This window comes from Megalobrama amblycephala, linkage group LG1 (genome assembly GCF_018812025.1).
Source record: "Megalobrama amblycephala isolate DHTTF-2021 linkage group LG1, ASM1881202v1, whole genome shotgun sequence".
Lineage (NCBI taxonomy): Eukaryota > Metazoa > Chordata > Actinopteri > Cypriniformes > Xenocyprididae > Megalobrama > Megalobrama amblycephala.
The window spans coordinates 51,236,493-51,264,423 of NC_063044.1; the positions used below are offsets into that span (position 1 = coordinate 51,236,493).

The following is a 27,931-nucleotide window of genomic DNA, read 5'->3' on the forward strand; positions in this document are numbered from 1 at the left end:
TACGGGCCGTAAATTGAAGTGGAGCTTGTTACACTCTTGTTTCATGTAGTTACAGGGTAAGTAATTAATAAAATGCAAACAATCTGATTTCAATCCCGTTGCTATTCTGTATTATAAGAAAATACAGCACACCCAGAAATTCATGGTTTAGGCTATTCATCTTTTTGCTTCCGACCAGCTGTCACCAGCGCCTGTATGAGAGTCGACTTTGCGTTCGACAAAGCACATTGAAATGAGAAACATGACGTTCTCGCGGGAGATTCGTGTGCAGGGGCGGGTCTACGTGGTGGCCAGGGGGGCACCGCCCCGCCCCAACCCCCCCCCAGGAATTCGATTGGCCACCCCAGGTGCCCCCCCTATAAGATGTCTTGTGATTGGTTCATTTTACGGCCAATCAGTTTATAGACTCTACTGAAGTTCGCGATTCAAAGAAGTGCAGCGTCAGAGAAACAACGGCCGTCGCGGACTTGGACTTTTACTTTATCAAGTGTGGGAAGTCAAGACACCAAACAAAGAGCTGGTAGGTAACCTTTATGGATGGTTTAATATGTTTGTATGGTTTTCTTAGATCAATGTTTTTACCCCGTCAGGCTCTGCTCGCGTTGGTCGTGGTTGATTTCAATCGAATGTTCAGTCAACGTTTAATAAAACACAATAAAAGTAAAATACGCTGGGCGCTATCAAACAGTAAACACTGTCATGGTGATTTGCATATTTTGTATCAGTTTATTTTGTGACAGTGACCACATAGCAAGATTGCACCAAATGACAATATGCACAGAATGTTCCAAAATAATAATAATAATAATTGTCTGTTGACACGTTACTTGTTAATGCATGAGAGTAAGTCAGTTAGATAGTTAAATTGTCAGGCCTAACTTAACGTTAGTCATTTACACGTGAAATGACATGGATGCATTCTGTGCATTTCATTCACAATTTGAACAATTTTTGAAACATAAGTGTTTCTTTTGAAGGCAGGGAAGAGAGCAGTGCCAAGCCATGAAAAGAAGTAAAGATATAGGGAGTTTCTTTCAAAGAAAAAAAAACAAAACAAGTGTAGAGGCAGAAGCAACTGAAGAAAATGTTACTCACCAAGAAGAAAATGTCAGGCAGCAAGAAAAACCAGCAGACAGCAGTGGCCTTCATTTTCCTCTGTGCTTCCTGCAACTTCAAGTATGTGAAGTGTAGAGGGAATTGTAGGGATATTTGAGAAATATTACATTTCATTTGTATGAAGCAAACTAAAACATTAGTAATCATTGCATGTACATGAATTTGCCCTAAAAATACCATGAGCGTATTTATTCTGCTATAGTACTCACTGAGCTTGTTTTGTTTTCTCATTGATGCAATATTTACTTGTGACATTTCATAATTTCTCAGGATCAAAGTTTGGTGGGGATAAACAAGCACCTTCATCCCCAACAGAATGCAAAGGTATATATAGTTGTAGTTGAGACCTGAAAGTTCTTTTGTTTGCACATGTTCAGCAAGTGATGTTAAATGATGTTTGATGTCTACTCTGTTGATTATTATTTTACTGTATCTGCAGATAATTCAGCTGTAAGTGACCTGTCTGAATTTGAAGACCACAAAGAAACTTTGTGTCAGCATAGGTCAGGGGGTAATGGTGACAGACCTCAGGCACTACATGCCAACATCTCAACAGATCACATTCTGCCAGGACCACATGGTATGCTCCAGTTTTTTTTTTTTTTTTTTTTTTTTTTTTTACTGACATATTTCTAGAAAGTATTGTCTAAATGGGTGTTAATGATGAGCTTGTGTATTTTAATTAGATTCCTAAAACCTTAAAAATGACCGATTGCCTTCATATTATTGGACTATAACTATGGTTATGTAACTAACTTTTATTCAAACTTAATTTGCAGAATCAATTGTATGTATTCTAGGTTGATTTAATTGACAAACTACACCTTCTGCACTGATAATTATTTTAATTATTACTCATTGTTTAAATTGATTGAGGACCCCTGGTAGGCTAGTCATCACTATAAGAAGACCATTCTCTTTAGCTGCATAGCTGTGGCCTTACCAGTCAGTAGCGCAACTTGTGAGCGCAGCTTCTCTGCACTTAAGCTCATAAAAACACATTTACGCACTACCATGACTGATGACAGACTCAGTAATCTTGGAGTCTTAAGCATTGAGGTGAGGAGAGCCAAATGTCTTGACTTAGATGATTTTGTTAGACGGTTTGCCAGTCACCACCGAAACAGAAGAATCCAGCTGTTTAGTTGAGGTCTGCCTTCTTTCTTTTTGGACTGTTTTCCTCTCTTTCTGCTACTGTTTTTATTGTTTCTAAACTAAAGACTGTTCTTTAATATGTTAGCAGAGCACAATGTAATGGTTCCATATTTTATTTTAAAACTGTGGTGTTTTCATTTGAAATGTTACAGTGCTAAAACTTTAACTCTGTGTTACTCAGCTTTTTTTGTAAATTAATCTGAAAGAAAATTTGAATGAAACACTATGATGTTTTGGCAAAACCATTTGATTTATTACAGTGGGGGGAATTTTTTTTTTATTTATTTATCATTATTTGAAAGAGATGGTGAATAAAACTACTGTATATTGTAATGGCCAAACTACTTATTAAAAGCAAATAGTTGACATTGTTTCTGCTTCTGGGTTTTTAAAATTGCTCATTATTAAAATTGCTTTTATTTTATAAACTTGTTAGTTTTATTAAAACACTAAAAATAATAAACACTGGCTCTCAAATTTAACTTAATGGATATATACAGGGATGACAAAAAACTAAATTAATCAAAAATGTGCTTTATTACTACATTTGCTTGCAAGTAACTTTATTTAAGTTAAAAAAAAAATAATAAAATCAATAGGATTTATGTAATATACTGTAGAATTTAGTTTTTTTTTTGGTCACTGGCGGCCACCCCATTTGGAGGCAGTGCCCCAGCATGGCCCCGCCACTGAAAATGCTCTAGACATGCCCCTGACGCCCACGGAGCGAGCGCTATTCAGACGCAAATTCAGTCAATACATGCAGACATCGTCTCAATCGTGTATTTATTGTCTTGAAAAGTGTTTTGAATAGCCATAGTTAGCGATCTCTGGCCTCTGTTAGTTCGGTTAGTTCCTGGATTGCCTATTCTTCTTTAGCAGGCATTTGTGGACAATTATTATGTAAATATTGTGTCCCTCATTATTATGCAAGTCATTTCAGGTCATTATTATGTGATTCTTTTGTCTTCTCAGGTGAGAAAATTTCATTTCATGATTATAGTGACCAAAATGATCACGGTTATCACAGAATCCTGTTCAAAAAGTCCTAATGCTACACAATGAAATCAATTCACCAAGTTTTATGTGGAAAACCAGCAAATAACAAATAAAATTAGCATCAATATGTACTTTTTCTTTACATAAACATTAAAATAATAACATTAAAAATGATGGGCAGATTTTAAAGGAGTGTCTTGCAACATGTTATCTACAATGCACAAATTCAAATAGAGTTTTGACAAAAAAAGTTTTATAAAAAAGATAAAACTCACATATTTCAGCCTCTAAATCATTTTTATAAAAGTCAAAAAAGATAATTTACTGACATTTACAATGCACATTATCCTTTATTATTAATTGTATGAGGTCCATGCAGCTTTACAGGGGGTATAGCTTATCTAAATGAGATGTAAATGAGCCCTATTGTCACTCCCAGCAGGTGAGAACAGGCGAGAACTGCAACTTTAGTGGCGTTTTTCTCCCTATAGAGCTTTCTTGAGTTCCTACCTTCAAATGGCCACAACTTCTCCAAATATTATCAGATTTCCACGTGTTACACATCGTTGGAAAGCTTGGAGACTACACTTTCAGAATATGTGAATAACTCAAAATGCCCCAGAACCGACTTGTGTCCCTACTTTCCGTGACTGGTCACAAATCTCCCTGGTAACTTTTTTTTCATTTTGCTGCCATCTGGTAAGCGCTTCTGTAGCCTGATGGCAAAAACTGAGAGACTTAGGAGGAGCTTCTTCCCCCAGGCCATCAGGCTCCTAAATTCGAACTCATACTGACATTGACACTTGCATACAGTATTTTTTTTTTTTAATTATATATATGACTCTACAACCAGTTACCAAAACAGCCGTCTGTTTTGTTAGTTCATGTTTTAATAGTGTCTGTATTTATCAATGAAAAAAGTATTCACATCGGTGTTTGTTTTCTTCCTAAATAAATCTGACTTTTGAACGAATTGGCTGAATGAACGATTTAAGTGACTGACTCAATAAAAAAGTTGCCGCCTACTGGTGGTTTCAATATTTAACATCTTTCTTTTTAGAATCACAGTTATGTTAGAATTTGATGAATGATTATACATAAATTTCATAAAGTTATGATAGATAGATAGATAGATAGATAGATAGATAGATAGATAGATAGATAGATAGATAGATAGATAGATAGATAGATAGATAGATAGATAGATAGATAGATAGATAGATAAGAAATAAATTATCCAAAAAACATTACACACAAAACAGATTATTTTTTTAATTAAAAAAAAAATAGCAGACAGCATACCAACCTTCAACCCCCCCAATGTTGAAACCAAATCTACACCCTTGTATATATATATATATATATATATATATATATATATATATATATATATATATATATATATATATATATATATATATATATATATATATATATATATATATATATATACTGTATATCCGACTGTTAAGTCATGACGTAAGGAACGCCATTTCCTCGACTCGTTTCACTTGAGAATGCCATCTCAACGGCCGTTTATGAGCGCTATTTATTCATAATAAACATTTAACATTTTAAAGTTAAACATTTAAAATACTTACAGTCTACACAACAGTCTCCATGGTCACAGCATTACAGATATTAATATTTTAGCGATTTATAAAAGATGAATCACTGTCTGGCCATCTGGGATTTTGGTGTGGAGATAAAGGTTATGATTATAATATTTTTGGCAGCATCGTATTAGCACTGTTTGTTGTTACCGCGTGACGTCAGACTTAACAACCGAATATAGAAACAAAGGCAACCTGAGTAAATATAATTATGTTCTAGGAGGAGCTCAATACAGTGCTGGAGTCCGTACAAGAGAAACTTCATCACAACACTGCAGTTCTGACTCCTGAATGTTATTCCAGAGTCCAGATCTCACAGCCGGATCGGACTGGCTTACCCTTGCATTGAGTGGTCCATGAAACGAATAACTGAATGATATGTCCTGTTTACACAATAGCATAAAGCTCATACAGGACACAAACTACTCCTCCGAAAGCACATGAAATCACTGACTTTGGGAACGAAAGCCAGGTTAGACAGCAGTGTTACCATACTGTCATCCAAACTTAAATTCAGACATGCTTGATGAACTCACCCACTCATTTAGCTGAGACTAAAGCACTTTTTTCTTGAAATTTAACGAGTTTTTTCTCGTAATTTAATGAGTTTATTCTTAACATTTTATCTCGACTTTTTTCTCGAAATTTAACGAGTTTTTTCTCAAAATTTAACAACTTTAATCTCAAGATGGTTTTATTTTTTTATTATTGCTTGGCCCTAATCCTCTTCCGTATTAACCCTTTAAGACTGGAAGGCATTTTTTTTTTTTTTTTCTCTGAGCAACATACACAAAAGTAAAGATTCATAACTCCAAAACTATAGCAAGGAAAGACAAAAGGTTGGTATAATCTGATAGAATTGTTTAAAAAAGATTATGAAAATACAAAAAACATTACATTTAGACATTTTCATGCTGAGAAACTGCTGATAAAAGACAATATATATATATATATATATATATATATATATATATATATATATATATATATATTTTTTTTTTTTTTTTTTCTTTTTTATTTGACATGCAATCACTCAGGAAGAAAATAAGATCAGAGAAAAATCACCTTTTTTGGTGAAGTTCTCCTACATGTAAGCTGCATCTGGATCAGATTTTGTGGTGATGGCATAAAGTAATCAATGGTTACAGCATTTAGAACCAAGGTTGTTAAAATTGTTCCAATATCTTATGATCAGTGCAATGGATTATGGGCTTATTTAAATCATGAGAATCTGCTGTAAATAATGATTTTCTATGATCTGTGCATGTTTCATGAAGTTCTGCCATGTGAAATCTACATATTTGTTTTTAGTTGATAACATTTTTTTTCTATTTATCAACAAATAACTCAGCACTACTTAGGAGTTAATCGAACTGGCTACATGCATTGTAACGTTCAGGCTCTAAGCTTTTAAATGACATCTATTTTATGTTTATTAAGTCAGTAGTTTTGAAAAATATGAATATGCATTTTTTTTTTCGCAGCTAGATGGAGCCCATGGGCAGTAAACTCCAGATTAGAGGTACTTCTCAGCACTTGTTAGGAGTTTATTAATATGGTTAAACACAATAAAAAGCTGAGTTTCTAAGCTTAAAAATGAAACAAGTCAAGTCACCTTTATTTATAAAGCACTTTTTACAATGCAGATTGTGTCAAAGCAGCTTTACATTGATAACTGGTATATAATTTTGGCTGCACAGCAGCTCTTAAAGAAAATGGTGTCATTATCCATCTTAAGTAAATTCAGTATTGATTAATTCTGCTGTAAAAAAACAATAGTGATTAATTTAGTTAATTGATCTATATTAGCACTGGAGAATGTCATCATCCAGCTCAGTTCAGTTCGCATATGATACCTATTTTGTGTTACCATTTGGGTTCAGTTTATATTGGCTTTTAAACAGGGGAAAGCAAATGGGAGTCCACACTTAAGAGTGTTAAAATTAACACTGAAGTGATGTTCAAGTTAATAAGAACTAACCCTGCATACAATCCACCCTATCCACCCTATATAGTATTGAATAATACTAATGTCACATACTATTTAGGATGGATAGCATGCACATTGAGACACAGGCTAAGTGAATAATTGAGTGATGGTTGAATATTATTGAAGACATCTGATTTTAACAAGAAGAATCATTAAAGGAGAAAGTCACAATTTTTAAGTCACCTTTATTGAGATTAGTGTTTGCTTTAGTTGTGTGATCAGGTGTTGTTGGTTATGTTTTAATACAATCATCATTTGACCTGAATCACTGAACTCATTTAAAGCCTAATCTCTAAGTTAGATTTACATTATTGATACATTGCTGTTTCAACAGAATAAAACTGTCTTTTACCGTTTAGTCAGTGAGACTTTTAAAAGTTGCTCTGATTTAAAAAAATAAATAAATAAATAAATAAATAAATAAAAATATTTGACACAGACATGAAGAGTCAGTGTATGAATCTCTGAATTTCAGTGTTAAACAAAGTCAAGCTTATATTATCTACATCATTACATCTAACTGTTATTGATGTACAATATTTTATATATAAGCTATATTGTATTATGTCGTGTCATGTGTTAGCTATGTTTGATATGAACACAGCCAATGATTCGCCAGAGGTGTCGTTAGGATTCGCTAAACGAGCCAATAGCGTTTTAAGTAGCATATTTTTGTTATTTCTGTATTACCTTGGGTCTTTAAAGCATATAGTTTTGAAAGTTTTCCAAAATGTATGGTAGCATAATAATATTAATTGTAAACTCCTGTGGTGAAGGCAGTAGTGAACTTTCCTAGTTTGCAGAAGCACTTCTAATCTGGGTAGACTTGAATTTCTACACAGCAAAATCTCCAGAGTTAAATCAACTCTGCTCAGAGTACATATGGTCTGTCTCTAAATAGTGTTATAATAACACTGAAGCAGAGTTAAAGTTAATGAGTTAATTAAGCAATCAATTAAGTGATGATTGTGCATTAGTGATGAACACCTGCTGTTAACAAGCAGAATCACTGAAGAAAAGAGAAACACAAGAACTACAACTGACTTCAGTCACAGCCTTATTAATTGATTAATTATCTCAGTGTTACTTTAACACTATTTAGAGAGGGACCATATGTTCTCTGAGCAGAGTTGATTTAACTCTGGGGATTTTACTGTGTTATGTAATATGTTTCAAAAATTGCACACATGCAAGAAAGCATGTTAATGTACTTTATATACAGTTTAATTATTATCCAAATAGGCCACAATGAATTGCATTGATAACTAATATAATATATATAACCAATATTCTTTAATTCCCAAATATGACTTTTGCCAATAAATATCCCTGTACACCAGACAAAGCAGACACTTTTATTTTTCACTTTGTTTTAAACATGACAGTGTATTAAAAATATTAATAATACAGGTTTGTAGTAATGTCATTTTATTATATATTTCAGATTGAATGTGTCAGTAGCAAAGGCTGGTATCACTGGGATCACATGAGCAGACCAAACTTTCATTTGTCTGGGATCCCAAGACCCTGTGTAAATTGTGTCAATGTGTGTTTAAATACAAGTGTTTTTGCTAATTAAATATGTCATATGTCGTGACTGCTCCTCATTTGTGAATAAAATTCCAACGCAGAATCAGTTGCTCTCATTATTTTCTTTCATCGTTGACATCACAGATATGCAAATTACTACATGGTGTGTTATTTTAGCTGCTAAATTAACAATTAAAATTTGGAAAGCTTGTAGAATAGAACTAATCCATTTCATTGTGAATATCAGGTTTGATCATTTCCATATAGTTTCATATCATCACTGTGTGAAACTGAATCCTGATTCACAGTGCTTCATGTTTTTTCCACATTAAAATGTTTTGTCAATGAAATGCATCATTTTGTGGGAAAAAGATTGAGAATGTTCCTGTGACGAGCAGGGCGGGCGAGAGCCGTGAGGGAACGGCGCGAGGCCGGTGACGCGAGTAATAATGAGCGTCACCTGCGAGGCGTGCCGGCCTCGAGTCTCTCACGGAGGAGCTCCGGAGGCATAAAAGGAGGAGCGACATCAGTGAAGGACGAGAGAGGACCAGGCCTGGACTTTACGTTATGTTTTATTATGTTTGTGTGGCCGGCAGACGTCCGCGAGGGTCTGCCGGCATTACTTTCGTTTTGTTCTTTGTTTATTTTACATTAAAGTTACGTTGAATGTTCGCCGGTTCCCGCCTCCTTCTTCCCACATTTACGAACTTCGTTACATTGGTGCCGAAACCCGGGAGGAAGGAGGGACATGCTGTCGAAGAGCCCTCGCTGCTGAGGGGGATCGCGGTGCTGCGGAGTTCGGGCAGCGCGGGAGTGTGTGTAGACTGCGAGAGGCTGCCCGAGGCGGTGGTGCTGGAACCTTGTGAAAGGTGGGACGGAGACCCGGATGCCGTGCTCCTGGGACGAGGTGGGGTGGCTGCCGTCCTGGACCTGGAGGGAGCGGAGGAGTCGCCGCCGTCTGCCGTGGGCCGGAGCCTGCTGCCGTCCGCCATGAAGGGGAGGAGCAGGGGACGGGGGACTCGCTGCCGGCTGCCCTCAGTCGGAGGAGCCATCGCCGGCCGCCAGGAGGCGGTCGAGGATCGGGCCGTCCACCGAGCGTCCAGTGCCACCGCATGGCACCGCGAGGAAGAGCCTCCCGGCTGGCTGAGGACAGGGCGGCAGTGTGTCTGGGAACCGGACCAAGAATTTTTTTTTTTCCTTTCTTTTTCCTCTCTCCCCTCTATCGTCCTGTCGCTCCCTTGCTTCCGTCTCCTTTCTCTCGTCTCGTCTGTCCTTACCCCCAGGTGCTGCGGCCGCCGAAACAGGCCCCGGGGGGGAGTAAGCGCAGTCGCGGGAGTACCCCCCCGGCCTGCGAGGGGCGTTGGGGGTATGTGACGAGCAGGGCGGGCGAGAGCCGTGAGGGAACGGCGCGAGGCCGGTGACGCGAGTAATAATGAGCGTCACCTGCGAGGCGTGCCGGCCTCGAGTCTCTCACGGAGGAGCTCCGGAGGCATAAAAGGAGGAGCGACATCAGTGAAGGACGAGAGAGGACCAGGCCTGGACTTTACGTTATGTTTTATTATGTTTGTGTGGCCGGCAGACGTCCACGAGGGTCTGCCGGCATTACTTTCGTTTTGTTCTTTGTTTATTTTACATTAAAGTTACGTTGAATGTTCGCCGGTTCCCGTCTCCTTCTTCCCATATTTACGAACTTCGTTACAGTTCCCTAGTAATATGAAAAAATAACACTTCACTTTAGGATTAATAAAAATTATTTACCAACTGAGCAAGCAATTAAGAAATGACAGAACAATCACAGTAGTATGTATATATGTCTGATTATCCACATAACAATAATATTCCTCATACTTTTGCCAATTATCTTCTTCATATAAATATTTGTAAATAAAACCTGCATTAGTAACTTTTAGTTTTGTAGCTGATAAATTTAACCACTTGTAATTCAATTTTAACATTTTAATTGTTGTGGAAAGCGTATTAAAATAAAACCTTGTGAAAGTGCTGCAGGGAAGCTAATATCTATATATTCTATATCTATATCTATGTTTCTTTTCATACAGAGCATTGTGTGTTTTGCAGAAAAAAAGATAAAGAATGTTTAAATGCATTAATTAATGCATGTCAAAAACATAAATGGAACATAAACCTAACTCTCAATGTGTTTTAAAAATAATAATGTCTGGTTAAAGTTATGCAGGCTATCAACTGAGAAAGCAATAGGGAATGACACAATAACAACTGAAACTTTCATTATGTCACCACAGATAGATTTATACAAGTTATCTTATCAAACGAACTAAAAGAAAATCAAATCAAAACAGTTAAAACAAACAAACTCGATGGCTGTTAACGATACACCACCAGTGGCTGTAATCACTACTAAATTATATCTCATGACACAACCTACAAACTATTGAGCATTCATAAACAGTTAATAAAATAAAAAAGAATCTTAACGCGGAAACACAATCACATTACCGAAAACAATTCTGTGATCCAAGGACAGTCCACTAAAATTTTCAGAGGTGCTTTAACACAAAACAGGAAACTCATGAATGTTCATGTAAGCTCTACCCAGTGTCACCGAAAAAATATCAGACACCAAATATTTCAGAACACCGGCCCCATATCATCGGTTGTCAGTGGGACGGGAGGATGAAGGCCGGGGCGGGAGATAGTCTGTTCAGCCCCATTCACCAAAAACAGCGGATTATCAGTGAATCCCAGTTTTCTGATGAAAGTTTGTAAAACTATCCGGTGTAGAACGATCACTTTAGAGACAAAATGAATCCAATTCAGCACTACACAATTCACAGTCTTTGTAATGTGTTTCAGCAATACATTTGTAACATTTATAACGTGTTTAGAAACAATTCTCAGAATTGACTTTACAGGGACTTTAATATTATAACATATGTTATAATTAAGCAATATCACAAGAAAGAGGGCTGTTTTCATAACTATGAGCACAATTGCAAATGTGATATTGATTTTTTTTACAAATGTTCAATTAGAATTTTTTTATTTTTAAAACATTAATCTTAACATTATTTGTGCATTTGTAATTGTACCAATTGAGATGCAACTTTTGTTCCACCTCTGCAGTTTAAAGATGAATTTTGTTGTTAGTGATTTCAATTGATTGGTAACAGCTCTATATAGTGTCTTATTATTCTAATTGTCATGGATCACAGAACCGACAACTTGTAATAGCCTGTAGGTGAAATGCTATATATGAAATTCTTTCAAAAACCAATCGAAACAAGTCTTCATTCATTAATTTCATTAAACTTTTTTTTTTTTTTGCATCATGAATTCATTTAAGTTAATACATAATTTTAATAGACTCATTTATAACATTTAGACATTTATAAATCTACTCATTTATAACATTAAATATATTATTTTGTCAGGCCTATTATTTAGTTTGTTAGTCATGGGAGAACCGTGATCTCTATGTCTATCTCTAAAAAAAATACAGATTATCTAGAGTCATAAATTAAGCCTAAAAGAAAATATAATGTATCTGGCATGAAATGTATAAATTAGGATGTAAAATGTACAATCTTAAGATGAAGTCTTAAGCACAGTGCCTGACGGTGCCCCCAACCCCTCTAATCTCTGTTCTGCTTATGTTCCAGTAGACTTAACATTGCTAAAATGTACCTAAATTGCTAAAATAAATGTAAAATATAAAAAAATCAAACCTGTGGAAATCAATGTTCCAAACAGCAAACTGAGTTTTTCTGCTGGATACCATATAACAGATGTGTCTTGTTTTATTCAATTCTTTTGCTGTATTATTTTGCCGCTACATTGAGTGCTTAAATAAGTGTACTTGTGTTACACAAGATGCATATCAGCCAATCAGAAAGAATATGTACGTATCAGACCTCTGAACTCTCTTTCCAAAAAAAACACATGACTTTCAGGGTAAAGATCACAGTCTGGTACACACAGATTTAAGCATTGGGACCTTGATTAGACCAATAATAGCTCTGATGGACAGCGGGCCTCCTGGAGCAGGATTAAAGACCTAGGATTTATATGAAGAATACATTTTTACATTTTAAAAAGCATTAATCTGCTTTCTGTTGGCTTATTGAAGTGAACGTGTGTGATATTTAACAGGAATGCATCCTTACCGTGGATTTAAGCACATCCAGAGAGAGCAAACATTTTGCAGCAAAGGAGAAGGAAATACATCAGACTCTTTCTTGACCCAAAGAATTATAAAAATGTGTTCTCATCTCATCCCGGCTAACGGGGAATGTTCTCATAACTTTGGCTAACATTCTGTCAAGGTTCTTTCAGTAATGTTAATAGAACATTTGTTCAATGCTCTCAAAAGGTTAGCACTAAAACATTGTTTATACATTGTTTGTAGGGTTTTTTAAATGTTCTCATAATGTTGACAGAAAACATTCTTTGAACAACATTCTTCGAATGTCCTTTAAATATTAAGGATCACTAACTTTTGGCTTAAAAATGTGTTAAGGTTGGATGATACACAGCAAAATCCCCTGTGTTTCATTAACCGCTCAGTGTTCATATGTGTCCACACTACAGAGTTAAATGTAACACTTAAGCAGTGCTGGAGTTTATTGGATAATGAAGTAACGATTGAACAATAGTGATGACACACTGAAGAAAAGATGAACAAAGATGTGAAGTCACCATTATGCTGATCAGTGTTGTGTTGAAGTTAGGCTCTTGACTCTTGATTGTTTTGTTTTTGTGATTAACATTTTTATTGATTTTCAGGCACTTTTCAGAGTACAACATAATGCTTCTGTACAAAATCAACATGTTCACCCCAATATCAATATCAACACCCACCCACACAAGAAAAACCCAACTACAGCTTAAGGTCACAACTTGGCTATACAATTCAATACAATAAGTATAACTTCCAGCATATATTGGTGAGAAAAGGAGAATAAATAAATAAACAAATAAACATGAACATGTGAACATCTCACAAAATTATTACTGCCCCTTTTCCAGATAAGATAAATATCTGGACAATTTCTTATAAAATAAATTTAGTTTGTCCATCTGTCTATAAGACATATTTTTAAATGCAGCCACTCTACCTACTTCTACTATCCATTCCTGAAAGGAAGGGTCTCCTCTGACTTCAAGCTCCTAAGAATTATTTGTCTGCCAATCATTAAACTGGTTGGTACCCATTATCTTATGTGTTTGTCTCTTGTCACTGTCTGTCCACCCACCTAATATAAACAATTGAGGACATAGTGAAACCTGAGTATAAACAGTGCAAATGTGTTCATGAACCCTTTTCCAGAAATCCTGAATTTACAAAATCAGAGGGCATGAGTTAAGTCTCCATCCTCAGTCTTACATCTCCAGCAATATGGTGTATCTTTTAACCCAAGCCTGAACAGTCTGAAAGGGGTCCAGTAAAAACGGTGCACTATCTTAAACTGTATAAGGCGTATTATTGCATCCCTAGATGCCGTTTTGACATTTTTTTAAAACTCTATGCCACTCCTCGTCATAAAATGTTAAATTCAAATCTCTTTCCCATATTTTCTTAAGAGCTAATAACTCTCCATCACTGTGATTTTGAATCAACCAGGAGTAGATAGTTTGCTTCATGACCCTTCACATATGCCAAAATTACCATACAATTAATGTCTGCTGTCTTAAGAGGCTGTGTACTAGAACCAAAAGTAGTACAAAGTAAATGTCATAACTGTAAATACTGAAAAAACTTAGATCTAAATATAACATACTGCTGAAATAAATGTTCAAATGACTTCAGACTACCATTTTCATAAAGGTCACTTAATATAATAACACCTTTCTTAATCCATTCCCTCCATAGAAAAGGGGCTTTATTAATACACAGTTTAGGGTTCAACCATATACTTGAACAAGCATTCAGGTAAGGGTCATAGCAGACGAGAAATCTTTAACCAAATTCTATGCAAATGTGAAATAATCAGATGTTTTTTTCACCTCACTATTCAGTTTAATGGACAGACTCTGCAATAATGAGATCAAAGGCAAGACTGATTGTTCAATCATATACCAAGGGGGAGCTCACTCAGGTGGAAGTGACCAATGAGCCAGGTGTCTGAGAGTGAAAGCTTAATAATAAAATAAAACATTAGGCAGGACTAAACCACCTTTCTCAACAGGTCTCTGTAACTTATTAGAATGCATTCGAGGACGCTTACTATTCCAAATAAAAACCTTACATATTCTGTCAAACTGTTTAAAGTAGTAAAGCGGTATTTGTATTGGGAGAGACAGTAATAAATAATTCAATTTTTGCTTACAATTCATTTTAATTAGTTTTCCAGCCATTGACATATGGAGTGGAGCCCATCTATTCATATCGCAGGAAATCTTCTTCATTAAAGGGATAGTTCACCCAAAAATGAAAATTCTGTCAGTAATTACTCACCCTCATGTTGATACAACCATGTAAGTCTTTCTTTCATCTTCGGATCACAAATTAATATTTTTGTGATTAAATATGAGCGGTGGAATACTCCTCCATTGGCTTTAAGGGGGCCCAAACTTGTCCGTCCAGAAAGTCAGTGAAGAAAATGTTTAAATAGTCCATGCCACTACAGTGGCTCAACCGTACGTTTCTCAAGCAACGATAATACTTTTCGTGCGAAAAAAACAAACAAAAGAACGACTTTATTCAACTATTCATTTTCTCTCTTGTAGGCCTCTGACGTTAGTTCACGAGAGCTCCATGACGCATGCGCGAGAACTAAACTGACGACGGTCTTCTTCTACTACTACTTGTTACTGGCTGCTCACTCCTTAGGAGTATTACCGCCACCTAGTGTTCAAGATGAAGTGCTGGCATAGCCGGAAGCGCTAAACTTTGTTTACAAGCAGGTGAACGCGCGCGCTGTATGTAAGCTATTGAATTCGACATTGATCGTGCTTTTGGTCTCGCTCTAAGTAATTGTTTACAATGGTTAGAAAGTGTGCATTTCCTGGATGTCCGAATCGTGAAAAACTAACGAGTAAACGTAAAGGTGCCTTAACATTGCCACAAAATGAATGGCTTACCTCTCACCGTTTCCCATCAAATGATCGTGAGCGACTGAATCTATGGCTGCTGGCTGTTCAACGGGATGTTAATTTACCGATTAATTTCGTCAAGCACATGAAGTTGTGCAGTGAACATTTCTCTCCAGACGACTTCAAATCAGTTCAACAAAAAAGATTACTGAAATCAACAGCTGTGCCCAACTTGTTTATACAGACCAACAAGGTAAGTGGAAGCAGTATGTGGTAATTGTTAAAGTCATGATACACTCATTTAGTTTCGTCTTTATTTGTATATGGCTATATATTAAATAAAAAAAAAAAACATAATACATGATACAGTGAATTAAAGCCAAAGAATTTCAATGTCTGTGTATTCAGGTTCGAATAAGTAAGGTTGGTTAAAAAAATTCAAGTCTTCATCTACGTCAAAATCTGCCGACATATTTACAAATAATGGTTTTTACATACATCGCGCGCGTTCACCTGCTTGTAAACAAAGTTTAGCGCTTCCGGCTATGCCAGCACATTATCTTGAACACTAGGTGGTGGTAATACTCCTAAGGAGTGAGCAGCCAGTAACAAGTAGTAGTAGAAGAAGACCGTCGTCAGTTTAGTTCTTGCGCATGCGTCATGGAGCTCTCGTGAACTAACGTCAGAGGCCTACAAGAGAGAAAATGAATAGTTGAATAAAGTCGTTCTTTTGTTTGTTTTTTTCGCACGAAAAGTATTATCGTCGCTTGAGAAACGTACGGTTGAGCCACTGTAGTGGCATGGACTATTTAAACATTTTCTTCACTGACTTTCTGGACGGACAAGTTTGGGCCCCCTTAAAGCCAATGGAGGAGTATTCCACCGCTCATATTTAATCACAAAAATATTAATTTGTGATCCGAAGATGAAAGAAAGACTTACATGGTTGTATCAACATGAGGGTGAGTAATTACTGACAGAATTTTAATTTTTGGGTGAACTATCCCTTTAAGGGGTTGAAATTAGCTCTCGTTAAAAGGATAGTTCACCCAAAAATGAAAATTTGACTAGGTGACTTTGTTTCTTCAGTAGAACACAAATGATGATTTTTAACTCCAACCCTTTGCCGTCTGTCAGTCAAATAATGCAAGTGAATGGGAACTCTATCAACAAGAGTCAAATAAACATGACAAATCCAAATTAAACCCTGCATCTCGTGACGACACATTGATGTCCTAAGACACGAAACAATCGGTTTGTGCGAGAAACCGAACAGTATTATTTTTTACCTCTAAAACACCACTATGTCCAACTGCGTTGGGCATTCGCTTAGTGAGGTCTGATCACACTCTGACAGCAGAAGTGATGTCTCGCACTCATTGAAGTATAAGCGCGAGAAATCACTTCCGTTGTCAGAGCGTGACAGTTGGAGTTAAAAATCATCATTTGTGTTCTACTGAAGAAATAAAGTCACCTACATCTTGGATGCCCTGGGGGTAAGCAGATAAACATCAAATTTTCATTTTTGGGTCAACTATCTCTTTAAGTCATTTAAATTTGGGCAAAGTAGAATTCCTACATATCTAATACCTGACTTAGGCCATTGGAACATGCCAGGATGAAAAGCTGAGGCAGGGCAAACTGCAGCCAGTGCAAGGGCTTCTGATTTAGACCAATTCTCCCTATAATGTGAAAATTTAGAAAAAAAATGTCAATTATTCTAAGGAGACGAACAATAAAATGTCATCTGCATAAAGCATAAGCTTGTGTATTTGTCCCCCTGCTACAATGCCAGGAAAATCCTTGTTTTTTTCTAATTGCGGCAGCTAAAGGTTCCAAAGCAAGACAAAACAGCAACGGGGAGAGTGGAGAGCCTTGCCGAGTTCCTCTACCTAGTACAAAATACTCAGAAATTAATCCATTGGTTTGTACCACTGCTACCTGTTGTTTATACAATAACTTATTCCATCTTATAAACGTGTTTCCAAACCCATAGACTTCTAGAATTTTAAAAAGGTACCTCCACTCCATCATGTCAAAAGCCTTTTCAGCATCTAATTAGATAGCTGCAGTTAGGATCTGTTCCTCCTTTACTGACCACATGATGTCAATAAACCGACGAATATTATCAGCAGAGCTATGGCCGCTAATGAACCCTACTTGATCCACATGTATAAGTGATGATATAACTTTATTTAAATGATTAGTCAGGATTTTTGACAAGATTTTTACAATCACCTGAATCCTTATCTTCTGATAGTTTAGGGAGATCTAACGGTTCCAGGAATCTGCTAATATCCTCATCAGTTGATGATGATGCTGACTTGTAAAGATCTATATAAAATTCTTTAAATGTATTATTTATATCTGTAGCAGTAGTAAATATATCTCCCCTAGAAGAATTAACAGATGCAATAATGGAAGAACACTCCGTGTGCTTGATATAATTAGCTAGAAGGTTTCCTGCTTTATCTCCTGACTCAAAATATGTCTGTCTTGTCCTGAATAGCAAAAATTCAATCTTTTGAGACAGAGTGGTGTTAAATCTATATTTAAGTTAATTCTTCGAGTTAATTCTCGAAGACCACTAGGTGTCACCTGACGTTTTATCTTTGTTTCAGCCCTTTTTAATGCTATTTTCCAACTTCAAAAGTTCTTGTGCTTTACGTTTCTTGGAATGTGCCGCAAATTGAATGATACTTCCCCTAATAACTGCCTCAAAAGCATCCCAAGCCACTCCCACCAAAGATACTGATGACCAGTTTGTTTCTATGTACCCATTCATTTCTTTTTTAACATTTGTTGAAATACTGGGTTTTGTAAGAGAGATGTATTAAGACACCATCTATATGATTTTTTCCTCTCTATATAAGGCTTCACTTCTAAACATACCCAAGCATGGTCCGAAATTAAGATATTTCCAATTGTGTATGCGATGACAGAAGGGATAAGTGATTTTGATAAAAGGAAAAAGTCAATTCTAGAGAAAATTTTATGTGCGTTCGAAAAAAAGGTGTAGTCCCTTCCATGTGGATTCAGGAGTCTCCAAATATTTATGAGGCAGAGAGATTGACACATCCTAAGTAATGGCAACTTTGCTTTAGGTGTGTTATACACTTTTGGGCTGTTATGGTCTAAGAGTGGATCCATTTACAAATTAAAATCTCCACCCAACACAATCTCATAATTTACAGCAGCTCGCAACTTCGCTTCTAAGTCTATATAAAAAAAAAAGTTTGTTCATCAATATTAAGCACATATATATTGGTCAATAATAAATTCTGCCCCTGTATTTCAGCCCAAACCATAATAACTCTTCCGGACTTATCTTTCATTTGTTTAATACATCTAAATTGTAAATGCTTTTTTTATTAATATTATAACTCCCCTACTATTGCTTGACCCTTCACTGCAAAACATGTAACCGCCAAATGCCCTGCCAAGTTTTTCAGCTTCCTGCATTGCAAGATGTGTCTTTTGGAGAAATACTACATCCAATTTATTACGCTTAAGAAAAGCCACCACCTTCTTCCTTTTAATAGGGTGCCCCAACCCATTCACATTCCATGTGGAAAAAGATAATTTACCTGAGTCAGACCTTAGTTTCAGTTGTCATGTAAAATGAATAACTAAATCAGCATATTATCATCTAAAAACATTTTTAATAATTAGATGTTTCGTCTCCAATCAAGACTTAGAGAAATTTGTTCATGCTTTCATCACCAGCAGGGTGGATTATTGTAATGGGCTCCTCACTGGCCTTCCCAAAGGATTCTAAGCAGAACCAGGAAACATGAACACATCACACCAGTCCTCGGGTTAACTGTTTAATGCATTTTTTTATCAATCCTTTATGCATAATCTTTTTATTTCTGACTGTTTTAATGTATTTTAAATCTTCAAATTTCTCTGGTAAGAGACAAAAATGAATGTTGAGTGGGATAGTTGAAACTCTGTGGTGACTAATGTGGGATATTAGTAATCCATTGTAAACTACAGAGAGTAGTGGGTTTGAGTGAACACGAAGTCGGGGACCAAGCCATTGTGTATGAAATGTGCTTTTTAAATAAACTTGCCTTTCCGAAGGTAATTCAGCTCATAATTTATTCATGCCACAATGCATGCTGGGAGCTATAGATGAGTTTTGATTGGTGCACCCAGAATGCACTGCAGCATACTTTTTGATAGTCACCATTATTGTTGTGCATTGATTCTTGATGTTTGTATGTCTAAGTCATAGTTTTAACCTTTTTGAGTAGAACAGCTTTTGAAAATTTAGATTTAGACTCACAAGGTTGTTATAATCAACAAGGTAAAATTAACTCACCACTATTGAGCACTGAAAGAGATTTAATCAGGTTACTACATAATGATATCAAAACATGCTTCAACAAACAATAACACAGAATTATGACAAAATGCTGTTTTGTCGAGTATCCTCATAAGAGCAATCTTAAATGAACTTAAAGAGTTGTGAAGATGAGATGCGCATCAGATCTGCGTCATGTTCGGCAGCCAGAGATCTTAAAGTCACAGTAGCCTAATAAACCAGTTGCTGTGATGTCTGTCATTAATGTTAATCAAAGAAGGTAACAGAGAAAATTGTAACTTTAATAAGGACTAATCTACAGTATTTTTAATTTATAATGTATGCAGTGAAGACTGTAAAGTGATTGATAACTTTATTCAGTTTCGGTATATTTCCTACCTGTTAGACAGGAAGGTCACCGGAAAATAGGACATTTAATATAGTGGGTTTATGTGCACTCTAAAAAAATCTGTAAAAAATAGGGCACAATGTACTGTATTAATTTAACATATTTATTTTTTACAGGTGCTTTACCTGTATTTAGAGGTTATTATTTACAGTATTATTTTGCACTTCATTGAGTTGTGTTTTAGGGTTGATGGAAATGTCTGTAAAATTACTGGATAATGTCCAGGTAATGAGCTGCCAGTTCTTTTTCCATTATTTTACAGATTTATTTTTACGGTGTGAAGATTGTTTTAAGTTCACTTAAATTAAAAGTTATTTTTTAAGCCTAATAAATGTTGAAATTGATAGGTTTTAGTTATACTGTAATGTTGAATGTCTATAATTAATGTTTAAAAAAATCAATTTCATAGACATTCATAAAAAGATGCCATTAAACATTTTTAAAATATGCTGTCTTTAAGTTGTTTCTACATTAATTTGCAGAGTAACTGTGAAATATATTAAAATAAAATATTAAAATAAATATTGAAATAAAATATAAAATTATTACTATAATATAATATTACTAACTATAAAATATATTATATATCATGAAATATAAAAATATTAAAAACTCTGTTTATAATCATGATTTATTAAAGAAAAATATGCAATTAATTAGTTTTTTAATCAATTGACAGCACTTATTTGTACACAAAACATTGAAACCTTACCATTTTTAGACACAGATATCAAGAATCAGCTATGAATCTCAACAATGGTGACATGTTTCAAACTGAAATGCATTCTGGGAGCTACCATAATATAAAACTCATCCATGGTTTCCAGCATGAATTGCAGCATGTCACCATTGTTGAGATTCATATGCTTATTCCTGGCATCAAATTAGTGTCCAAATGATAATAAATTTAGCTCTCTGGAATAAAAAAAAAATGAGTCAGTGAACATTCATGTATCATCCACCATCTATTTCACTTACATATGCATGGTTGTTTACAGTGAAATACACCTTGTATACTCACCACCATATCCAACTACACCAAAGTGCAAAGCCTTATTTTAATTGTTTATTGGACTCAGACTGGTCAGGGTAAAAGTTCAAACTGCATCTCATGTGATTTCTCCCAACTCGCCTTTCTGATTGCCAATGTACACACTGGCAAATGTGTACACAGTGTGTGGCAAAAGAAGAAAACAGGAAGAAAACAACATAAAAGGATTGAGATTAGTGAATTTACTGTGATTATTTTTGGTATTTCTGTTAGAATTATGACAAAGCATATTTTCAAATATTAAACTGGGAGTATTGATGTGTTAAATTAGAAAAGTTTCAAGAACTGAATGTTCTTGAAATAAAAAAATTCCATTATTCAGAGATAAAAAAAAAAATGTAATCTTAAGTTTTAGAGTTTTAACTTAGAGTTAGATTATTTTAATATAGTCTATTTAAATACTTAAAGAGTTCTTGCACAGTAAATTCCCGGTGTTAAATTATACCACTTTGTGTTCATATGGGAACCATCAGCAGGGTGTTAAAAGTAACACTGAAGCAGTGTTAAGTGGTTAATTAAGTGATGATTGCTTGATTATTGAAGACACCTGATGATAACAAGCTGACCTTTACAACACTGAAGAAATGACACTTTGCTACAATGTAAAGTAGTGAGTGTACAGCTTGTATAACCGTGTAAATTTGCTTTTCCCTCAAAATAACTCAACACACAGCCATTAATGTCCAAACCGCTGGCCACACAAGTGAGTACACCCCAAAAAATATACGTTTTCTCTGTGTCCATTATGAATGTTTTTAGTTGGCATGAACTTGAATAAATCCTGATATTACTGTCTGACCTGCTGCACAACATACCTAAAGATAATCAGAAACTGGAATCATATAATGGAATTCAATGGCCTCCAAACGGTTGAAGGTAAAAATTACAGTTTCAGTGCAGCTTCAAAGGGTTTTAAACAATACCAGACGAGAAATAAGGGTCTTATCTAGTGAAACGATCTGTCATTTTCTAAAAAAAAAGTAAATGTATATGCTTTATATAGACAAATGATCGCCTTGCACATGCTTCCGCCAAAACCGCACTTTCGTATTCTTCAAAAAGCTTGCGCTGTATGTCCTACGCCTTCCCTATTCTACTTACGGATCGAACACAGCGCCAGTTCCATTTTGTCCGTAAGTAGATTTGTGAGTACAGCCCAAAAGTATACGTATTCTCTAATGTGTCCATTATGAATGCATTTATTTGGCATGAACTTGAATAAATCCTGATGTTACTGTCTGACCTGCTGCACAACATACCTAAAGATAATCAGAAACTGGTCCACCCTCTTACATCATTTACCAGGAAGAGACTGACTCATCACTTCACTCCTTTCTGTCATACTGATGCCTTTTTTAATTTCAAGACATCGATCAAAGAAGAATGAAGAGAAACAATTTCAAGAAAGATTTATGAGAAGTTTGTTTCTGATCAGATAGCAGATCTTTGTGATTCTTGTCGTTGTTTATTTTTGAAACCTTGATTCAGAAAGTGACATTAAAGTTTGGACTGCTGGATCTGGAACAGTGAAAATGGATTCACCAGCTGAATATAATTATATTTGTTCTATGTGTCGTGATGTTTTCAGGGATCCTGTTGTTTTATCATGTGGTCACAGTTTCTGTAAAGAGTGTCTTCAACAGTTCTGGAGAACCAAGGGAACTCAGGAGTGTCCTGTCTGCAGGAGAAGATCCTCAAGAGATGATCCTCCAAATAATCTTGCGTTAAAAAACTTGTGTGAGTCGTTCCTGAAGGAGAGAAATGAGAGGCGTTCATCAGGATCTGAGGAGATCTGCAGTTTACACAGTGAGAAACTCAAACTCTTCTGTCTGGAGGACAAACAGCCTGTGTGATTAGTGTGCAGAGATTCACAGAAACATGTCAATCACACATTCAGACCCATTGGTGAAGTGGTTTCACCGTATAAGGTAAGACATTTATTTTTGAGGATTAAAGCTTATCATAAATTAATAAATGCCACCATTTTGCTCATACTACGCATTACACACATGAACGTATTACAGAAATCTCTGGTGTCTCATAGATTTGAACATTAAATTGCAGGAGGAGCTCAATACAGCACTGAAGTCCTTACAGGAGAAACTGAAACACAATGAAAACATTAAAGGAGAGTTTGAGAAAACAGTTCAACACATCAAGGTGAGGATTGATACTTTTGACATATTTACAACTTTGATTAGAACAGCTGATTTGTCTGACATAATCACATTCCATTATTGACTGAAACACAGACATGTTGGGTAGAAATGTTCAATGCATTGGATGTATTTATATAAATAGTAGATACTAATTACTGATGAAGAAGTATATGACTTTCTTATACAGTATCGGTCTATTCATAGGATAATTACAGTAGACACCCCTGAGTCAGAGACAGACAAACAAGTTATAGTAGAGTATGCATATGACAATCCCTTTCACCTAAACTGCCATGCTGCATACCAGTCATTCTGAAAAACGAATCAGACCATGATAGCAGACAATAGCAGAGATTCATGCCATCAAGAGTGTTCAGTCCATCGAATCTTCCAAGTCAGACTCCCAAACAAAGCTTGATCACAAACCAAAACTCAGCCTTGACTTTGTCTAAAGCACGAGGCCAATAGTTTTCAAGTGCTGACTGTGAAGGAGCATTTCATTGGGTTGGACCTACTGAACGAACTACTGATTGAATACGCCCTGCTTTGCTTTGTAAATACGTGTCATTTGTATGTATCCTCATCATAATGTTTCCCACTGCAAAGAAATAAAGTAAAGACAAGTTGTTTTTGACTTTTGAAAGTTATGTTAATTAGATGAAAATATTTTACATTTAATTAATTTCTATCATGTTTATAGTCCTCAAATCTTGTTCTTATTGTTAGTCTTTTTCACATAAAAATTAAATAACCAATAATGTGTCGAGCACAACCAGCTGCCCATAAATGTCAATCAAAGACATGGAGGAGATGATGAAAGACAATGACGTCTGCTTTCTGAAGGTCTGATTTCACATCATTGATTGATTGATTGATTGATTGATTGAGTTCTTGATGATAAATTGTGTGTTTGTTCTGCAGGAGTTTCCAGTCTCAAAGGAAAGGTGAGTGATCTGCTGGTGTATCTGGTCTCTGGTTCTGATCCAAAGCCACTGCAGTTCTGACTCCTGAATGTTCTTCCAGACTTCAGATCTCACAGCCGGATCCACAGATGGCTTCTGGAGCTTTGATTCATGTGTCACGTTACTTGGGCAACCTGCAGTTCAGAGTCTGGAAGAAGATGCAGGACATCGTCCAAAACAGTGAGTCTGGAGGAGATCTGTGCTCATACACACACAATGGAAATGACCCATAGGGGAAGATTGACAGTTTTAAAGATCTCTGATGTGTTTGATCAACAGGACGAGTGTCATAATTCATAATAATCTGTGTCGGTTCACTCTTGATCATTATATGAACATCAGAATAAAAGCAGCTGTTGATTGTGTCTCATCAGCTCCTGTGATTCTGGATCCAAACACGGCTCATCCACGTCTCATCCTGTCTGATGATCTGACCAGTGTGAGATGGAGAGAGAACAAACATCCTCTTCCTGATAATCCAGAGAGATTTAACGATTATTACTGTGTTCTGGGTTCAGATGGTTTTAACTCAGGAACACACTGCTGGGATGTGGAGGTTACAGAGAGTTTATCTTGGAGTCTTGGAGTAACTACAGCATCAAACCAGAGGAAGGGACAAGTTTTCTATACTGATGTCTGGAGTGTGCAGTATGATCAGTATGAACTGTATGAACGACCTGGTTTTCATGTTAAACAGTATCTTGATCGTGTGAGAGTTGATCTGGATTATGAGAGAGGAACGGTGTCATTCTCTGATCCTGTAACTAACACACATCTACACACATTCACGACCACCTTCACTGACACACTCTTTCCATTCTTTGATAGTTTTTCTCCTCTGAGGATCTTACCACTCAATAGTCAGTAAACGTTAACTTATACCTGTAGGTCTGGATCAAGCAGCTTTCATCTTTTACATTCATCAATTAGTTTTTCTAGCACTTTTACCACAGTTAGACCAATTAGAGACAGTTTTAGGATTCTTGTTCAGATCAGGCCAATTATTCTTTCTTTGTTGGAAAGTGTGTCTCCTCCTCTCTGATGCCATCTTTTTACTCCTGATTAGATTGGAAACCTCTCCAGCACTCTTGAATAATTTAGGTGAAAGAGAGTCCGTCTTTTTAACACTATGAACCTTGATGGAATGAATCAGTACTGAATTTATTTAAGGTGGACAATGAAACCATTTTCTTTAAGAGCTGCTGTGCAGCCAAAATTATTTGCCAGTTATCACTGTAAAGCTGCTTTGACACAATCTGCATTGTTAAAAGCGCTATATAAATAAAGGTGACTTGACTTGACTCGACTCCCCACCAGATTCCCCTAAATCGCACTGTGAACAGATTGTTGACAGTGCAGGTCCAGTGCCTTATCAGTTCGAACATTTGGACCCTCTTATACATACTGGAGAAAGTTAAGATCAATCTGATGAAGTGCAGATAGAAGTCGTCTCGCAGGTAAAATCCTACTTCAAAGAGGACAGTTAGTCACACTACAGCTGGCAGAGAGATTTCATGGATCTGCAAGTAGGTTTTCACTGTTTCAGAGTAGCTAGGTGTATAGTTGACAAAACCAGACAAATCCAACCAGGGTAAGAACAGGTTCAGTGGGCTTACAATGCTAAACTTTCTCTTTAAACTCAGGATTTCTTTTTAAACCATTAGTTCCTTGCAGACATTCAGCTTACTGCACATGTGCATAATTTTATTCAGTAAAGGCTTATTTATACTTCTGCATCGAGTGTACGCAGTAGCTGGGGTGTAGTCTGACGTGCACTTCAAAAATGTAACAACGTGTTAATTCTAGAACCCCTCCCTCAGGTCAAAAAACTGGCGTGGAGCAATAGGAGAAAAGCAAGCATTTTCAACTTCCATAGGAATGAAAAACACTTTGTTTCAGAGGACACATGCAGTCATACTGCAACAAAAGTCGTTACCTATTTGCCGCTTCTCTGCCGTTTCTATTTTTAAGCTTCTCTGACAACGTACATGTCAAGCTGCTTCTTCGGCATTACCTCGGACACTGCCTACTAGTGGTTTACATGCACATCAATGCGGACAACGACTCAGAAGTATAAATAAAAACAGACGCATAGCCTATGGCGCAGAGGCTCCAGCGTAAGTCCGACACAGAAGTATAAATCAGCCTTACCATCATTGCTGTGTCCTAAATCGAATACCACTCTACTATATAGTACATGAAAATCGTATATATGTAGTATGTAGTAGTATGTCCGAATTCATAGTAGCTAAAGCTAACACTCCGGCTCTGGCGGTACGCAGGAAAAGAGCTTTGAACGGCGGGCACTTTTGTCACTGCCATTACACGATAGGCTGAGAGGTGCTGCATGTGATTAAGTTACCGTGCGTTCACACCGCCGCCGGAATGTAGAGGTCCTCGCTTGAGAGAATTCCGATTGGTTGCCACAACTTGTCATTTACTTTGACCCTCCCGCCGGCGGCGGTTTGAATGCACAGTTACACTTTCTCCAGTGGTTAGAGATACAGACCCTCTCATCTCCCTATAATATACAATCTCTGATACGGTGGACACTTTACTATCTCATGAGGCCATGGGAGAGGATTTGTGAATGGAGTTGAAGGGAGGTAACTGACGCTGGTAGGTCATGTGACACCAAAAACATAGCGGATGTAGTACGTCTGAACTCATTTATACAAGAGTAGAGCCTGTGATTAGGTTGGCTGAACATCATTAAGACAACAATTACTTTATTTAAAAAGTAATTGCTGTGTAATTGTGGGTCCTCCTAATACCCCAGACAGTCCTAACACCCCAGTATAGTGATGGGGACACTATACTGTCAAAAAGCACTGTCCTTCGGATGAGACGTTAAACTAAAGACTCTCTGTGGTCGTTAAAAATTCCAGGATGTCCTTCAAAAAGTGTAGCGGTGTAACCCTGACATCCTGGCCAAATTTGCCCATTGGCCATTGTCCATCATGGCCTCCTAAGCATCCCAAGATACTGATTGGCTTTATCACTCTGTCTCCTCTCCACCAATAAGCTGGTGTGTGGTGGGCGTTCTGGCACAATATGGCTGCTGTCGTATCATCCAGGTGGATGCTGCACATTGGTGGTGGTTGAGGAGATTCCCCCTACTATATGTAAAGTGCTTTGAGTGCCCAGAAAAGCGCTATATAAATGTAAGGAACTACTATTATTATTATTATTATTATTATTATTTAGTACATGCATGTGTGCTTGTGCTTTTTTTAACTATCTTGAAATTATGAATCGTTCTAATTGTAAATAACTAAAAAATATAAGAAATGTATTGCATTATATATTTATCTATATCTGTTTCACATATTATCTGATCACATATAAATCTATATACTGTATTATGAAGTATATTGCTGAATATAAAATTACACACATTATGATATATAAGTAAATATGTTATCATATTTTTCAATATATGAAAAGCGCAATTTCTTATAAAATATTCAATATATTTTAATATATTTACGTAATATATTTTTCTGTATATCAAATATACTGTTATATCATTTAATATATTGAGGCCTCCATATATAGGGAAATAAATTATTTCCGTAAGGGCAGTGCAAGAGGCTTAAATCTACTAGATGTTCTCAGCATATT

At 36.3% G+C, this 27,931-nt stretch overlaps 2 protein-coding genes across 2 annotated transcripts in view; one reads left to right on the plus strand and one right to left on the minus strand.

Annotated features, from left to right (window-relative positions):
• The window catches only part of LOC125274083, a 51,202-nt gene extending 38,997 nt beyond the window's left edge, over positions 1-12,205 (minus strand). The window contains exon 1 of the mRNA XM_048200156.1: positions 12,111-12,205. The gene's annotated coding sequence lies outside the window, so the exon portion shown is untranslated. The remainder of the gene's footprint in view (positions 1-12,110) is intronic.
• LOC125269997 (zinc-binding protein A33-like) lies at positions 242-25,901 on the plus strand. Its single transcript, XM_048193167.1, has 8 exons — positions 242-347; positions 1,387-1,440; positions 1,556-1,619; positions 22,775-23,033; positions 23,251-23,346; positions 24,267-24,289; positions 24,369-24,487; positions 24,682-25,901. Exons 1-8 carry the CDS (start codon positions 242-244, stop codon positions 25,173-25,175), a joined length of 1,215 nt encoding a protein of 404 aa, XP_048049124.1. The 3' UTR covers positions 25,176-25,901.
• The last annotated feature ends 2,030 nt before the right edge of the window (positions 25,902-27,931 follow it).